Here is a 12,490-nt window from a genome sequence, read left to right as displayed (position 1 = left end):
CTGGCTGAGACTCAAATAAGCATACCAGATGGCATGCGGTCAAGCCGGGCCATCGCTTCGGAGGCCACCTGCCCGTTCCGGCCTCCACACAGAAGTGGAGCGTTATGGACCGAAGTGAACGCCCATTGAGCGGCTGCTAGAGATATCGATATCGACTCTTACATCAGTATTCATAGTGCACCTGCTATCGCCGTCTCCTCGTTGCTGACCTCAGCATGTGCGCAGAGAGGGGGGCGTTCGTTCTCTCTTCCTGAGCAACAGCAGCTGCAACCACACGCTTTCCATCTAATTCCCTCAATTCTTTAATTCTTCATCTTCATCCCATAAATTCCGCAAGTGTACGACATCAATGTGCCCGGTCTACTTCGAACACACGCGTAAATTTGAGGTTCACCTCGATCACGGTTGCGGAAAACATTGACCGCCACTGACACCGCTTGCGTCGTGGCTACTCGATACGGGTAAGTAACTCTCTGAAACCCATGGCGGCTTTTTCCAGGCTTGCTAACGATAGTATCTTCAGGAACTGTGTAGGCGGCCATCACTGGAAAACAACTCCAGTCTGAGTCTTCACTTACGCACTCGTCGCCAACAAAGCTTCATCACATCACCTGCGCACCAAACAATCATGGCGTTGTCTGATGAGCTAATTTCTTTTCTCGGGTGGGATGATTCAGATGCATCATTACTTAGCAACTGTCCCTAATACAATACTCTTGAAGAAAAGCTCTTGGCTCTCGGCCGAATTGCATACACGTGCCACTTCCAAGAGCTTCGGAACAACGAGCCCGTTACCCGGCTACTCCAAAGCGCATATAGGCATTTAGCTCGAGACGCTTTCGAGTTTGGGGGAAGAGAGAGGTATCAGCGTCGCCAAGAGTGTATCGCGAGATTGCGCCTAAGAAAGCGAGGGTGGAATGATGCGGAAGGGATTGTAAGTGGCGAAATTCCTTCCCATCGGATTCTGGAGACAGTAGGTGCAACAAGACCCTTCTTCTCGATTATATTTACAATTACTGACAATATATCCAGCTATATTCGCAGGTTCTGTATCCCTTCTCTTATCCCTATCGCCGCCGACAGTCGCAACATCGCGAACCGTCTTTTCCAGTATCTCAAGTCATTAAGATCGTAAACGCCATTTTCGCCAACCCATCCAAATAACAACTTATAACCCCATCTTTATTTATTCTTCTGTGCTCCTCGCATAATACCTCGGTCGAGGCGTCGTCCTCCTCGACCTCCGCTCCTCACCCATATCCTCACTCTGCCTCTCTATCCTTAGCATCTCGCGCACCTTGCCATCGAATGTGACAATGATGTGGTACGGGACCTGTGGCGAGTTCGGCGCAGACGATGATGATCGTTGGAAGTAGCCGCTGCCTGCCGATGATGCGGGCGACGAAGGTGTGATGGGTGTGTTAGGCGACGAGTCTCGTGATGACGATGCAGATGATGTTTGCGTATTGATCGTCGTAGTTTGCGCCGACGAATCCATTTTTAGGTTTTTCGAGGGTTTGTGTCGATCGTATCGTGCTTTTGGTGGTAGTGGTTGCGGTACGGTACGATGCGGTAGGGCCGAGAGTTTAAGAATAGACAACAGTAGTAGTGTACCGAGTCTGTTCTGAATACGAAGGGAAAGCTACAACAACAATATTGATGCTCGTGTCCTGGCTAATAATATATTCGTATGTGCTCGGATGCAGGTGGCAGGTGGTAGATGCCTTTCGTTCCGTAACGTTTTGTTTACGGGTCTGTAGAGGGCCAAGAACAGGTTTGGTTGTCGGGGTGGCTGGCCGGAGTACTGGTGTGTGGACAGGTTCTAGATGGCCTTTTGAAGGTGGATCAGGGAAGATGTTGCGTAGACCCCTGGAAGCGCGTTAGGGATGATGCTTGTTGAGGGCTTTTCTGTTGCTCGGCCGGCGTTCCGCTGCGGGATGACAGGATGTGGAGGTGGTACGTACGAGAAAACTTGGAAGTGCTACGAACAACTTCTCTTCCTCTGTTAATCCGTGATGTATGCGAGAGAAGAAGGAATGACCCGTTGATAGTTGCGCAAATATATTGTATAGTAATAGAAGTATTCGAATCGATATATAGGTTCTTGATAATAGTAATAACAAAGCCCACCAAAAAAGTCAACAGCTCACCCACATTCCATGGTGAAACCCTCCTCCTATTTATCGAAAAGAACCCACATGGGCTGAGTGCGACGGTCGAGCGCTCGAAAAACACCGCGTCAGCGCCCTTCCATCATCATCTCGGAGGCCCACTTGTGGGACGCGTTGCGGTCAGGCATCCGAGGCCGACCGCCGGCCTGCTGTGCTGCGCCTCGGCCCTAACAGATCGCCATAGCATGCCTTGAGGGAAAACGTGAGGTGGCTGCACGTGTGTTACTATGTTTAGGTTGTGAGTTGTTCCATTGTTCGAGAAGGAAAAGTCAGGCGCGCGATGGTGCGCGCATCTTTGCTGTGTGGGAGAATTAGGGAAGGGCGGAGGACGTTGGCTGTGCTCGTTAGGAGAAGCGACGGGGGTGTGTGGAAGGAATTATTGCCACTTTGGGCTGTGCGAGGGTGCGAAGCGAGGGCAGAGGGGAAGATGAGATGAGCCCCTGCACATCAGGACGACGGAACTTGTTTGAGAGCTTCTTTCTTGCTCGCGAGATGAAGACGAATTTCGAAGATCGCACTTTGGAGAGATGAGGGTAAATTGTTCGATGGGGATTCGGCAGATGCTATTCGGTCCTACCCCCACAGTCTAATGTCGAGCTGTCCACCTGCAATGTCAATCCTTTTCCACCTTCACGAACGCTTTCTGGAAAAATGTTTGCACTACATGAGTTTCGCGTTACGATACTGAACAGTCCCGTATAGTCTCTACCGGTGCATTGTGATGGCATCTGAATTGCGTCTTGGCTGCTGCATGCGCCACCTCCCTTACATACCCCGAGTATGAGTGTCCGTCGACCAGTCGCATTTTTACCCCAATACCGTCATGATAATCCATCGCTCCGCCTTCGCAACACTTTACTCGTCAAAATGTCCATCTCACGATCACTCACAGCCATGTGCCGATCTCCTCGTATCTACACCGTGTATCGCTCGCGACATGGCTAAGGCTGCCCTGCATCCAACCCCGCCATTCACATCACCCAGCGCTCACTTCAGCCGCGGACTCGGTTCCCGGATGACACCAACACTACAAGTGCTATGCCATGCGAGGCAACCTTAAGTGGACATCAACGACCGCCAAGTTGGCAGTATGCGGGGCGCTCGAGGCTTAGGTTGACCGGTTACCCGTCTTGTTTCCGATCCGCGGTTTGAGTTCTGTAGTTTCTCGCGGGATCGACTTGATTGGGAGGTACAGTCGATGACGTGGGATTATGGTATTTTACCATGGTACCACGTGCATTGGGCGAAGTTACTTGATGGCTATGTTGATAAGTATGAAAAGGTGGGTGTTTTCCTGAGAATTCGAGGTTCTTGTTGTGTTTCATTGCGTTCAAGCGTTGCGCATCTCGTCTTCGCTACCCACGAAAGTGTTTGCGCAGGATTTACAGACTGCGCATCTTCATACGCTGCGGACTGTTCTATACGAGAAAGCGAGCATGGAAAAACAGAAGAGATCAGAGCAGCAAGAGAGGTCTCAGCAGCGACACCGTAAGCGATGGACCCCCTCTCCACCAATCCCTTCCTTAACTTCGTACTAGCGAGATACTCTATGAGCGATATACCTGAAGACCCAAACCAGCGCAGTGCATCGTTCATGCCATCATCCCGGAAGCGTGCAGACTCGCATCAACCGCGGACAACTGCACACCATACACCACGGTCATCCGACCAGGAGCAACTGTCTCAACAAGCCGTCATTTCAGCATATTTGAGGTCGTCGTATTCTGACGACGACACGGGACGTCCGAGGAGATTCTCATCAGCTGAGCCCTACTATTCGCCATCACCAGCGCACCACAACCCGCCTCGCGAGATCCGCAGAATAAGCGGCAACTTCAACGCGCCAACGGCCATGGAGCTAGAGCGACACAAATCCTACAAACGAAGTTCGCGGGGGTTGGGGAAGCTCAAGAACGCCGTCAGGGGTCTAGTCAGGGCATGAGGTTTGTTGGTTGGGACTCAGTACCTGCTTTTCGTCCTACCCACACATCTCCTACTTATGTCACGTTGTACGCATTGTCCGCTGCGTGGACCCAAGATACCCCATCGTTTCGTATGCCAATTATCGTTTCATCATGTCCTGTGATCTGCATGCTCAGCTTTCTGGTCTTTCCTGTGCGACACGGCACGGCTGATGGTGATGAGTGACATCATAGGACCCATCCATTTCGCAACGCCACACGTCCTTCGCTTCGCTTGCGCCTCGCTTTGCTCCGTGTCCGCCTCCCCGATAACGTTCATCCCCAACATCGTCTCCGCGAATTCGCCGCGGGCCGTTAAGCAGCTCATGACTGAGTTTGCCAGCTGTAGAATAATTTAGCCAGTCTGTAAGGCAAGCTGAGCACTGTTTGCACTCCTGCCCTCGAGGCATGGTCTTCTGATGAGCCACACATCATTTCCCCTTCTGGACAGCGATAGACAAAGCGTGGCTGGGCACGATGGCGCTGCAATGACGTCGTAGTATGACTTACAGGATTGTCAATGGGTCTGTGTCAGGTACATCATGTGCGTGGTTATGAGTAGGCAGCTGTTTAAATATCCCAGCCATCGACCGCAGCAGCAGAACACGCGCAACCAATAACACCTTCATCATCAAAGGACGCTAGTAGTCACACCACATTTCAAGTCATACAAAAGATCTCAGATCTTGCTTTCTAGATTCTACACTACTGCTACTGTTACTACCGCTATTACGAGATCGAGTCATTTTCAAACACGAAAATGGATCACTACCCCGAAGTCAGCGTCAACGAACGGGAAACCCCATCCTCGATGCTCTCTTCCCGCCACGACTCCGCCTCCTCTATCGCCAAAGCCGCCGCCGCTGGTCAAAGACCCTCAGGAGCCTCCACTACAGACGACTCCACAGCGCGTAACTCCTCATACCACTCCTTCCCCTCGCCATCAACGCACTCATCAAACCACTCCACCCACCGCAGCGACTCGAGCTCGTCGTCCAACTCAAACGTCCAGCGCATCGAAGCAGAGTACGCGCGGTATACGGATGCGCCGCCGCCGTACAGCGAGAAGGCGTATGAGGGCAAGAGCGACGACGAGAGGAATAGCATGCGCATGACGGATTATGCGAAGGAGATTTCACGGATGATGGGACGGCAGTTGGTTAGGGGGTTGAAGATTGATGAGAGGGAGAAGGGGAGAAAGGGGGATAAGGCAAGGTGAGGGGGTGCGAGGGATGGATGGGATACGTGGTGTGGTGTTGACATGACGGTTCGGCTGGTTCCTGTTATTGGTTTTGTTTGTATGATTAGCACGATTCTGTATTATTAGCACAGCGGTGGCGTTCAGTGATGCTATTGCAGCGCCTTGGAGTGTGCAACAGGCCTTCGGCTATGATACCACTAGTTCAAATTGAACTCTTCGACTTGTTCCTCCCCGAAGTCTTGTTGTGTTGCTCTGGAACCACATGTCAGATCGCTCACTAGCGAAGCCCGATTTATGCAGACAGTTTCCGTTGCTATCTCTAGTTCAGCTCTGCTGCTCGAATGTTTCTCATGGCTTCAACCAAAGGTGTTTCGACAATGGTGTCAAAGTCCAAATGCACCAGCTCCAGTTGCCGCGGCATCTTGACCTTCCTCCCATCACTCCAACACGAACCTCTGATGAACTTTTGAGATTCCTTAACTTGCTCTTTTCTGGTATTGCCGCGTAACCCGCACGCAGTCGCCCAAGTGTGGTCTAGGTAATCACTTGGGCAGATGCGATGAAGCACGCGTACGGTCTGTATCTTCGGGAATAGCTTTGCTAACTGCGTCGCGACTGTGACAACATGACGCCATTGCTCGTCGCCTGATGTGGATTGCTCGAGTCTACTCCTATGGTCGGGAATACCCGTGTGATGAAGAACTGCCACTTTCTTGACGAGATGTGCGTATGTTGGCGACAAGGGCAAGATGTGCGAGCCCGGTCGGACGAACTGAGTCTGAAATTCGTATATGGGGCTGCAAATCTGGAGAAGCTGCGCGTAGAGCGTTTCGGCGAATTCCCAATGCACCTGGCGGCACGTCCTCATGATATTGCAGTCCTGCAATGCATCGGCCTGAGCCTCAGTGGCCGCGGGGATGCCGTATTTTCCCTCGTCGTGCTTATCACGCCATCCGTCTCCGATTTGCGGCAGATCGATGCAGATGTAGTTGTAGATCATGTCTCTCAACTCTCGCGGTAGATCGAGAAACCCGACGCCATTGTCACCTGCCATCGCCTCCCAGGTTTTGGGTATAGGTCGCTGCCTCTTGTTAGGTCTAATCGACACTGGATTTGGTCCAGGTGTGTACGTACGGGCCTTCGATAGGCAAGAGCAAAGGTGTACTCGGGCGCGTCTGCTTTGGATGGAATGCGCGTATCCATCGTGATGAGATGGCATCGCTCTAATCCGGGGTCAGCAACCTGGAGAGTCATGATCAGTACGAGTGACGTACCCGCGAACATGTTGTTTTGAAGTTACTTCGCGCTGACTGGCTGTTACCGTGCTTGCTGTAGTCTTTTGAGTTAGTGTGAGTCCAGTTCTATAGGCCATCGAGAATTCAGTAGGAAATGGCCATAGCAAAGAGTTCTACAGTAATACGGAAGTTGCAGACGAGACAACCACTAGCTCCTGGACGAAGATGCGATACACCGATCCTCAGTCACACCGAATGGCGGGCGTGCCCTATCTGAGGCTACCTAGGTACCCATGTACTTACCAAAAGCTTTCCAAGATGTTCTCGAAGGCTCTATGAGTATTCTATATTCAGCAGCACTTCGTAAAGTTACGTAGTTGTCCGTGATGCGTATCTAGGGGTGCTGCGTAGTTCGAGAGTACTACTAGTTGACCCATAGTAAAGCGGAGGATCAGGCGGAGTGCTGACTCAGCGCGGCTGGGGAACGCTAACAACTTCAATGCTCTGGGGCTATGACGCAGGCGGGCAGCATCTTCGCGTCCAAACATGGGTTCACAGTATTCTTTCGCTAGTCATCTCGCGAAAATGTGGACAGCTTTTATCGATGTTAACGACACAGCAACACTCACGCAAATTGACGACAGCTAGCTGACATGACAAGTCGCGACGGCCCAGCCACGCGCAGAACACAACGCAACAAAACCTTCCATCCAGCCCGCGAACCCGTGAGACACGGCACCGGCCTACGCCTCGAAGACGATCGCGTCACCGGCCCGATTCCTTTCCTCAACCCTACCCGAGCCCACTACCGCCACGACGACCGTCCCGATATCCGCTACAAGTGGACTTCGCGCAATGACCGCAAGGGACGGCATGCCGTAGACATTGAACATGATCAGGCCGTCGTTTCGACGAAGCACGACACCCCACGCCCGACTTCCTCCTCTCGCAGCGTCGCACGCAATATCTGGCGTATGTTCACATATTTTCCCGTATGGGATATATCCTTCGACGTTGCCTTTGTCTTCACACTGGGCAGCGTAGTATGGCTATTCAATGCCTTCTTCGTGTTCCTGCCGCTGGTACAACCCGATTCGGAATTCGCGAACGAGGAATTGTATGGTGGGGGCATAACAGCGTTTGTCGGGGTCTGCATCTTCGAGGTGGGGTCATTCCTCCTCGTGGCAGAAGCTGTGAACGAGGGCCGATCGGGGTGCTTTGGATGGGCGGTGGAGCAGATTCTTTTGCATGAAGAGGAGGGGGACGTACGCGTAGAGCTGCGGCCGTCCAAGTCACATTGCACGCACCATCACAACAAACGGAATGCTGTCGGGACTCGACAAATCGCTGAACCAAAGCCCAATTTGGAGCCGCAAGAGCGTTCCTGGGTCTGGTGGCCGTCAAATGAAGAACTACGGACCCACTACATTCACAACCTCGGGTTTATAGCGTCCGTGTCCCAGCTGCTCGGCGCAACAATCTTTTGGGTCGCGGGCCTGACAGCACTTCCAGGCATATACGATCAGATGTCGCAGACCATTACCATTATCCTCTACTGGACTACTCAAGTTGTTGGCGGTATAGGATTCATCATTTCCGGAGCCCTCTTCATGATCGAGACTCAGTCCAAATGGTGGAAACCAGCTCCTCGAACGCTGGGATGGTGGGTTGGGGCCTGGAACCTCATAGGTGGCATCGGCTTCACGCTGTGTCCGGCGTTCGGATATGATACTAGGAGCTGGGCGCAATACCAGGCGTCGCTCAGTACCTTCTGGGGTAGTTGGGCGTTTATGATTGGAAGTACACTTCAGTGGTATGAGAGTCTGGAAAAGTATCCTGTGCAAGTTGAGAGTGCCAGGTAGTACTTGGTGGCCGATCCTAGATGGTTTCAGCCCCACGCTAATGTACAATGTAGTGTGGTTGTTGGGAGTAAGAGAGAAAGCCGGTATCGCACCGATTTTCCCATTCATGTGGCTCCGCAATACCAGCTGTTCGCAACGCTTTCCATCTCCTTCCCGATGTAAACCCGGAACAACCCGAGTTGCTCCTTCCCGTGAAGCATGCAGATGGAAAGCCCTGGGTACTAGGCTCCACTATGTGGCAAGGGCAACTCTTCAAACACACATTGATCTTGACTAAATGACGTACTCACCATATTGAATAACTCCATCACAGGGTTGTTCAAAAACCCTCGCATCAGGGACGTTACTCAAACGCAGACTAATTTGGCTTTCCTTTCCACTCCTTGCTCCCACTAACCCATGATCGGTAAATCTGAAACTCTTTGTTACTCGAAGCCACTCCCACCCTTGGTTGAACGTCATGAGTTACACGACGGCACGGAAAGAAGCCCTGGAGCTATATACCGGTGAGGAGCTACCGAGCATTTACAACGGCTACGATAAAAGTCCGGGCTTCGACATGCTAGACACACCCACCACGCTTGTGCATAGCAAAGAAAGGCAGTCGAACGTCGTCGACTGGCACGGCAACGACGATGCGGTGAACCCCAGAAATTTCCCTTTACGGAAGAAGATGGTCAACCTCGGTTGCATATTCATCATGTGTTTTGTATCGTGAGTAACCTGCTTCATCCATACTACAATCACAATCCACTAACTTTCAGTAGTCCATTCACATCCTCTGTCGTCGCACCAGCAATGTCAGATATAATGAGACACTTCGCATCAACCGATGCCTATCTCTCCGCCTTCGTCCTAAGCATCTACGTCCTAGGCTACGCCTTCGGCCCTCTTCTCATAAGTCCTCTTTCGGAGCAATACGGTCGCCTCCCTCTGTACCACGGATGTAATGTCCTCTTCACCATATGTACCTTCGTATGCGGCCGAGCCAGCTCCCTGAGCACCCTAGCCGTCTTCCGCTTCCTCGCTGGCGTGGGCGGTAGTAGCGTATTCGCTCTCGCGCCATCCAGCATCGGCGATTTCTGGGTGAAAGAAAAGCGCGGGGGTGTCATGGCGTTGATTGGCTTGGCGTATAATCTCGGTCCTGCGATTAGTCCTACAGCGGGCAGCTACCTCAATGCTGCAAGAGGTTGGCGATGTATCTTCTATCTGACAAGCATTCTGGGCGGGGTAGGCACGACGCTCAGCGTTCTTTTTTTGTCAGAGACGTATGAGCCTGTTCTGCTTCGGCGAAAAGCTGCGAGACTGCGGAAACAGACGGGGAATCAGGAGCTACGTGCTAGATCTGATCTGGACGCTGGAACGAGCAAAATAGTCGCGTTTCGTACGGCAATGGTTATACCGCTTCGTATGCTTTTCCTGTCTCGGCCGGTTTTCTTTACCTCGCTCCTCACGGCTATCGGGTACGGATACATGTACATCCTGTATATGACCATCCCCACCACCTTCGTCGAGACGTACAAATGGGCACCAAAAAATTTGGGTCTGGCTTATCTGGGTACTGCGGTTGGTAATCTCATTGGCATGCTTGGCGGCGGTGCGATTAGCGACGGTCTCGTCAAGCGGCGGGCACTTGAGGGCGACACGAGACCAGAGAACAGATTACTACCAATGATCTTCTGGTGGCCGCTTGTGAGTGTTGGGTTGTTTATCTATGCTTGGACAGCTCAGTATGGTGTGCATTGGATTGCGCCGTTGGTCGGGACGGCGGTGTTCTGTGCTGGAGCTATGAGCACTATCGTGAGTTTATCCTTCGTACTAATCCCTCGTCTTCAGCTGGTCTACAAGTTGAGAAATCCAACCGCTAACTTACCATCTAGTTCTTCACAGGCACATACATCCTCGATGCCTACCCACTCCACTCCGCATCCGGCATGGCCGCCTGCTCAGTCATGCGCTCGCTCGTCGGTGGTCTCGCGCCTCTCTTCTCGCATAAAATGTATCAGAAGCTTGATGTGGGTTGGTCCTTCTCGTTACTTGCGTTCATTGCCCTTGCTTTCGCGCCGGTACCGTGGGTGTTTTATACGTTCGGTGAGAAATGGTGTGCTAGCGAGCTTTATGGGGGGAGGGGCGAGGAGGGTGGGTTGGGGACAGAGCAGGTGAGATCAAGGGTTGTGGTGATGGAGGTAGATAGGAAGGCGCTTGCGTGATGATGATTATGGAAGTTGTTGTGTTCGGACTGGGTATCGTACTTCTTTCGGCAATCGCGAGTGGCCATCGCTCGGTCGCAGTACCATGAAATGCGGTCGTTGTCGCCCATGTTGCCTGGACCAGCGCCGCCCTCATAAGTCAACTTCTCTATCATCGCCACACATCTACCATGCTCTACACATTCATCCAACCACATTCCGTTACAATTACATACTTACTGCAACACGCACACATACTCGTTAACTTTGATTAGCAACGGAACGCTTATAATGGGGTCACTTTCACTATCGCTAGTCACCTAGAGAGCCCACGCGATATCGCGTTCGTTTGCGCACCGTCACTTGCACTCGAAACTCTCACATATCATGAGAATGTTCCACACCCGGTACATCACACATACTACACCGCATCCCACCCCACCTCGCCAGTGATCGGCCAACGAAGACACGCACAAGCCAAGACAGCGAATATGGCATTGCCTGCTAGAAGTACGAACATGTACAATAAACGCTACATCAGCACCGTCACTAACACGACGGGCGAAATGTTCAATCTGAAGCCCGAAACCACGCGTCCGTACCAATCCGGCGATCCATACGCCAAAAGTGCTTCAGAAATTCCAGGTACAATGAAGATCATCGTTGGACCAGAGTCACATCAACGAATCTGGCAAATTCACAAAGCACTTCTATTACGACATTCAGCCGCGTTCGACGAGATAATCGCCGCAGACGAAACGATATCCGAGATCCATCTCCCAACCATCGCTGCCAACGCCTTTGCCGATTTCGACTTGTATATGAAATCGAGCACATACAGTCCGAACACAAATGTTACCGGTTACCGTAGCCTACGAGCACATGCTGATGCCTGCCTCCTTGGGGCTAAGCTCGAAGCGGATGGATACTGGGAAGCCGGTATGCGGCAACTGTACCGTCTCGTCGAACCACTCGCCCGGTCGACAAGATCCGACGCGAAACAATCTTTCATTCGAGCGAGTGATATTGCGTATATCTGCGCTAACACCACCGCCGGGAGTCTACGTCGTATCGTGATCATCGGCCCTGTCACGTCAAACCCGTCCGTAGTCGCCTCGCCTCCCCCAAGACAAGATCGCCACAGTCAAGCCTTCGACTTCATGGATAGACTCCAAAGGCTCTTCTTCGACGCACTAGCCTCTCACTGGTCACAGCACGACATCATCTATATCGGCGCGCAAGACTCACCGCGTGGTGGCGGATTCAACAAAAATGATGTCCCGGGCGATAGCACCACGTGGCGAGAGCTATGTGAGACAAACCCGGACTTCAACGCTCATATGGCCAACACTAGCAATAGGCAAAACCGGTATCGGGGCAGTATACTGAGGGACGTCGAAGTCTACCTCAATTCTCCAGTTGAGCACCAAGCCGGCCCAGAAGATGAAGAAGATCGTGGAAGTCACAGCAGCAGTCGCAGCAGTGCCACGGTGGTCCAGAGAGAGGAGGTTGATGACCTCATGGAAGACGAGACACCACGCCCAAAACTCACGCTCAAACTGAAGGGTCTGAGGCGGAGTAACAGTAGGGTGTTCGGAGAGGAGGGGTTGAGGAACGTCAGGGAAGAGTACGGGGAGCGTCTTGGGCTTGAGGAGAGCGCGGATGGAGAGGACGCCGTTGACGACACCGCTGAAGAAAATGCGACCCAGGAGACTACGGAGGGTATGGACGCCGGGATTGACGAGGAGATTCTAGCCGGCTTTAGTATGCCGTTAAGGCGTTCATGATGGAGGTGGTGAACAACTTTGTGCTCGAGGTCTTGGACGCACTCTTTGACTTATGAGCTGGCCTCGCACTCGTTTACTCTCAGC

At 52.3% G+C, this 12,490-nt stretch overlaps 6 protein-coding genes across 6 annotated transcripts; 4 read left to right on the top strand and 2 right to left on the bottom strand.

The window, feature by feature from the left end:
• Positions 1 to 1,186: 1,186 nt before the first annotated feature.
• On the bottom strand, positions 1,187 to 1,498 carry BKA58DRAFT_444200 (uncharacterized protein; the record flags this gene model as incomplete). Its single annotated transcript, XM_046174048.1, has 1 exon — positions 1,187 to 1,498. One exon carries the CDS (start codon positions 1,496 to 1,498, stop codon positions 1,187 to 1,189), a length of 312 nt encoding a protein of 103 aa, XP_046020883.1.
• Positions 1,499 to 3,419: 1,921 nt separating this feature from the next.
• BKA58DRAFT_52108 (uncharacterized protein) lies at positions 3,420 to 4,190 on the top strand. Its single transcript, XM_046175440.1, has 2 exons — positions 3,420 to 3,659; positions 3,710 to 4,190. Exons 1-2 carry the CDS (start codon positions 3,608 to 3,610, stop codon positions 4,111 to 4,113), a joined length of 456 nt encoding a protein of 151 aa, XP_046020882.1. The 5' UTR covers positions 3,420 to 3,607; the 3' UTR covers positions 4,114 to 4,190.
• Positions 4,191 to 4,700: 510 nt separating this feature from the next.
• Positions 4,701 to 5,502, top strand: BKA58DRAFT_52110 (uncharacterized protein). Its single transcript, XM_046175441.1, has one exon. The coding sequence runs from the start codon at positions 4,893 to 4,895 to the stop codon at positions 5,349 to 5,351; it is 459 nt and encodes a 152-aa protein (XP_046020881.1). The 5' UTR covers positions 4,701 to 4,892; the 3' UTR covers positions 5,352 to 5,502.
• On the bottom strand, positions 5,502 to 6,967 carry BKA58DRAFT_52131 (uncharacterized protein). The gene is made up of 3 exons (XM_046175442.1): positions 6,608 to 6,967; positions 6,468 to 6,556; positions 5,502 to 6,414 (listed from the first exon to the last, which is right to left on the bottom strand). The coding sequence occupies exons 1-3, from the start codon at positions 6,615 to 6,617 to the stop codon at positions 5,653 to 5,655; spliced, it is 861 nt and encodes a 286-aa protein (XP_046020880.1). The 5' UTR covers positions 6,618 to 6,967; the 3' UTR covers positions 5,502 to 5,652.
• A 575-nt stretch (positions 6,968 to 7,542) lies between these two features.
• BKA58DRAFT_414661 (uncharacterized protein) lies at positions 7,543 to 8,430 on the top strand (the record flags this gene model as incomplete). The annotated part of the gene is made up of 1 exon (XM_046172503.1): positions 7,543 to 8,430. One exon carries the CDS (start codon positions 7,543 to 7,545, stop codon positions 8,428 to 8,430), a length of 888 nt encoding a protein of 295 aa, XP_046020879.1.
• Positions 8,431 to 8,594: 164 nt separating this feature from the next.
• BKA58DRAFT_449428 (major facilitator superfamily domain-containing protein) lies at positions 8,595 to 10,729 on the top strand (the record flags this gene model as incomplete). Its single annotated transcript, XM_046174313.1, has 4 exons — positions 8,595 to 9,144; positions 9,198 to 10,230; positions 10,311 to 10,569; positions 10,656 to 10,729. Exons 1-4 carry the CDS (start codon positions 8,891 to 8,893, stop codon positions 10,727 to 10,729), a joined length of 1,620 nt encoding a protein of 539 aa, XP_046020878.1. The 5' UTR covers positions 8,595 to 8,890.
• Between the last annotated feature and the right edge of the window lie 1,761 nt (positions 10,730 to 12,490).

Source organism: Alternaria rosae, assembly GCF_020736505.1.
Source record: "Alternaria rosae strain MPI-PUGE-AT-0040 chromosome Unknown BKA58scaffold_11, whole genome shotgun sequence".
Taxonomy (NCBI): Eukaryota; Fungi; Ascomycota; class Dothideomycetes; order Pleosporales; family Pleosporaceae; genus Alternaria; species Alternaria rosae.
This window is presented reverse-complemented; position numbering and strand designations above follow the sequence as displayed.

Coding starts and splice junctions, on each gene's coding strand:
- BKA58DRAFT_52108 (XM_046175440.1), top strand. CDS start 3,608: ATGGAAAAACAGAAGAGATCAGAGCAGCAAGAGAGGTCTCAGCAGCGA. Junction 3,660..3,709: donor GAGGTCTCAGCAGCGACACC/GTAAGCGATGGA, acceptor ACTTCGTACTAG/CGAGATACTCTATGAGCGAT.
- BKA58DRAFT_52110 (XM_046175441.1), top strand. CDS start 4,893: ATGGATCACTACCCCGAAGTCAGCGTCAACGAACGGGAAACCCCATCC.
- BKA58DRAFT_52131 (XM_046175442.1), bottom strand. Junction 6,415..6,467: donor CTCTTGCCTATCGAAGGCCC/GTACGTACACAC, acceptor AACAAGAGGCAG/CGACCTATACCCAAAACCTG.